This window comes from Chenopodium album, chromosome 24 (genome assembly GCF_948465745.1).
Source record: "Chenopodium album chromosome 24, dcCheAlbu1.1, whole genome shotgun sequence".
Lineage (NCBI taxonomy): Eukaryota > Viridiplantae > Streptophyta > Magnoliopsida > Caryophyllales > Amaranthaceae > Chenopodium > Chenopodium album.
Genome location: NC_137857.1, coordinates 21,089,003 through 21,093,019, shown reverse-complemented (window position 1 = coordinate 21,093,019; position 4,017 = coordinate 21,089,003). Strand labels below are relative to the sequence as shown.

The window sequence follows — 4,017 nt, the reverse complement described above, 5'->3', positions numbered from 1 at the left end:
GAGAGCTTCTCTCTCTAGATTAGGCTATTTTAGGAGTAGTTTTAGAGAGAGAAAGTGAGAGATTTCAATGGTGATTGAGAGATTGAAGATGCAAGTGTGACAATTGTGTTTGAGATTTTCTCTATTATCAATGAGCATTTCTAAACTCTATCTCATTTAATTGCTTTGTTTAATTTGATGTTTGTTTGGTTTGATTTTGATATTTGATGTTTGATTAGAGTAATTGTTCTTGATATTTTTGTTGATTCTTTTAGTTGATAGTAGATTTGATCATGTTTCTTGAGTAGTTTACTTGCTAGGGTTTGGGTAAACATGTGTGATTGATAGATTGAGATTGATTTGGGAATTTGAGTAGTTCTTGTGTTGTGATTAAATTGATTCATAGAGGTTTGCATGTTGCATAAGTTTGATTGGAGTAGCTAACCATGATTGCTAGCATTGATTGCATGATTGAATTGATTGACATGACCACTTGATATCGATTTGATCATAATTAGTTGAGTATTTGATTATGTTTCTTCATATTGTTTAGCACTAGAGAAATCTATGTTAGAGAGTGTGAGGATGATTAGTTGAATGCCCCTAATTGCTCCTACTATTTGTCTTTGCATAGCTTGGATTGGTTGACTCCCTAATTACCTTGGTTATCATGAATGCATGTTGATCCCCATTCCCTAGTGTTTCATTTGTTTTGTTCTTGATTTAGAAAGTAGAATAGCGTTAACTTTCACCTTGGACTTCGACCTAGCTTAGGCGTTAATTAGAAATACTTGAACATAACCGTTCCTAGTGGTTCGACCCTTGACTTACCTCTGTACTTGTATTTAGGTAGTTGAGTGATTATAAATTTGTTTGACCGTAGGGAGGATTAGTTCAACGACATAGTTTTCCCCACGTCAAATATTATCACCAATGTGCTTCCCAAGAATGAACCCTGCTTGAGCATCATCAATGACATCTCCAATAACAAAAGCAAGTCTAGCAGTAATAATCTTGGAAATAAGCTTATAAACAACAGTGCAATAAGCAATGGGCCTAAAATCCTTAACATGAGAAGCATTAGGAACTTTAGGAACCAAAGTAATAGAAGTGCAATTCCATTGCCTCTGCAAAACCCCACTCTCAAAGAAATCAAGGACACTAGCATAAATATCACCTTTAACAACATGCCATACTCTCTTAAAAAAGAAAGAATTAAAACCATCAATACCAGGGGCCTTAGAGTTGTCAATACTCTTAAGAGCATCATCAATTTCAGAATGAGAAACAGGTTGAATAAGAAACTGCTGAGAAAAAGAACTAAGCTGCTTACCTCTTCTCATAGTGACCAAATCAACAGCAGGAAGACAAGGAGCCTTGGTCCCTAAAAGAGACTTATAAAAGACAATAATTTCATTTGCAATAGCAGCAGGATCCTTGAGCAAAACCTGACTAGAATCAAAAATAGAGTCAATCCTGTTCCTGGACTGTCTAGTTTTCATCACTGAAAAGAAGTAGTGAGAATTGCCATCTCCAAGTTTAATCCAATTAATTTTGGATTTCTGCTTGAAAATGCTTTCTTGCACATCAGTCCAATGCTTAACAACTGCAATGGCATCAGCTTCTTTAGCATTAAGATAACTGTCATCTGGATTCTGAATAATCAAATTCTGAATGTCCAAAAGATCATTATGAGCCTGATCAATCTTTTCAGAGACATTACCAAAATGCTTGCAATTAAGAGATTTGATACCAGCTTTAACAGCTTTAAGCTTCTGCCAAACACCAGCACTACTAGTATTCCAAGAATGAGAAACTGTGTCTAAGAACTCAGGATGGTTTGCAATACAGTTCATGAATCTAAATGGCCTCCCCTTTCCAGCAGGAGCAGGACAGATATCAATAAGAAGAGGACTATGATCAGACAAGGAAGGGGCAAGGTACACATGCAGTCTCCACATGCCCATAAACATCAAGCCAGCTTTGGTAACCAAAGGCTCTATCAATTCTAGTAAGGGTCCTAGGACCAGAATGAGCTTTATTTGACCAAGAGTAAAAAGCCCCTTTACTCTTAATCTCAGTAAGATCAAGCTCATCAACAAAATTCTGAAAATCCCTAGTTGCATACTCAGTAACAATATTACCATGAAGTCTATCCTGAGAGTGCAAAATAGAGTTAAAATCACCAACACATAACCAAGGAATCTGCTGCAAAGAGATATGTTTAATGCCTTCCCAAAGAGGAAGTCTATCATGAATAGAGTGCAAACCATAGACAAAGGTGAGCTGAATCTGAGAAGATAAGTCTTTATTGCAGACAATAAAATGAATAAATTGCTCATGGATTTGCACAATGTTAACTGTAACTTTGTCAGCATTCCAGCCAACCCAAATCCTGCCCTTAGGAGAGCAGCAATAGTTACAAACCCAAGTCCAGGAAGGGCCAAATTTCTTCTGAACTCCACTACTATTCTTAAATTTTACTTTTGTTTCTAGAATTCCAAGAACAACACCTGAATGAGAGTAAAGAAGCCTCTTTACAGAGGCAACTTTGCTAGGGTCATTCAGGCCCCTAACATTCCATATAGAGAAAATCATGTAGCCAAAGAGGGATTAACCTCACCCCCGATTGGATTGATAGTAAAACCACCAGCACCTTCTGATTCATCTTCAATTAAAGCCACAAAAGCATTTGAAACAGATGGTTGATTAACTCTAATATGCTGACTCTTTGTCTTTCTACCAACTAATCTCCAACCTGCATCTGATTCATTTAAGGTAGTAGAGACACTTGGAGTGATGACAGACTGCACATGGACTGTGCAATCAGCATTAGGAACAGTAGCAGGAACAACAGTTTTAGCAACCCAGGCTTGCTGCTTAGTCACTGGCTGCTTAGGAGCTGCAGTCAGTGGTTGCTTGGGTGCTGCAGTCTTTGACTGCTTAGAAGCTGCTGGAATTGTGACAGAACAGTCATGGCCCACTTTATTGCATTTAGAGCAGAAGGGTGGGGTCCATTCATAGACTACCTTAAGTTCCAGAGTTTCCTTCAAAGGGCTTTCCACAAATACAGACTTAGGCAAGGGCTTGGTAACATCAATTTCTATCAGAACTCTGGCAAAAGAGACTCTTAGTTGTCTTGTAGTACACTCATCAGCACAAATTGGAATACCAAGCAAACTTCCAATACGACTAAGAGTTTCAGGACCCCAGCAATTCAAAGGTAAGTTTGGGAACTTAACCCATAATGGAACAGTTCTCAAAATCTCAGCTCCAAAATCAAATTTAGAGCTCCAAGGTTTAATGATTGCTGGTTTTCCCATGAACATATGTGGACCAGAGCAAAGAATAGTATCCTTATCACTAACTGAGAAACAATTAATAATAAAGTACCCATCATCATGCGAAAATATGTCTGGTTTTTTCACATCAATCCATTGTTGTGCTATAAAACAATGGACGGCAGCAATAGTAGGATAATAGCCAACAACATAGAAAACTAAAGCATTAGACCATTTCTTATTACCTTGCATAAGTTCAGAATCCTACAGTTGAGCCACCTATTTCCCATCTTGAACCATCGGGGCAACATAAGACAGGGGCGCTCCCTTAGCAGTCAACTTCCCAGAGAATGAACTAGGTCGATCTTCACCATCTTTCTGTGGGTTTTGTTCCGGGGGAGGTATAGAATAAGAGTCAGTTTCAGTTGGTTCAGATCGTTGATCAGCAACCCCAGCATCCAATGGAGCAGTAAACCCAGAAACCCTAGGTACTGTTCTATTGGAAGTCGAAGAAGCTGGTCTAGAAATGGCCTCAGCAAAGAGTGCAATAGTTTCAGCATCACTCCGGGGAATATACCCACAAGATGGATTGACCAGTGTCGGTGCCAGAGTGACAAGTTCATCTGCCTCCTAAATCGGCGCCGGGGAAATGTTTAACTTTCATTTGACTCAATTAGCTTTGTTGAATGAATTTAACTTTCATTTGATTCAAAAAGCTTTGTTCTAATGTGTTTGACTTTCATTTTACTCAATTAGC

General features: G+C 38.4%; 1 protein-coding gene across 1 annotated transcript; it reads right to left on the bottom strand.

Moving 5' to 3' along the window:
• Positions 1–2,573: 2,573 nt before the first annotated feature.
• On the bottom strand, positions 2,574–3,512 carry LOC145610644 (uncharacterized). Its single transcript, XM_081665950.1, has one exon. The coding sequence runs from the start codon at positions 3,510–3,512 to the stop codon at positions 2,574–2,576; it is 939 nt and encodes a 312-aa protein (XP_081522076.1).
• Between the last annotated feature and the right edge of the window lie 505 nt (positions 3,513–4,017).

Bases quoted from the DNA above. Each gene is read 5' to 3' on its own strand.
- LOC145610644 (XM_081665950.1), bottom strand. From the start codon at position 3,512: ATGCAAGGTAATAAGAAATGGTCTAATGCTTTAGTTTTCTATGTTGTT.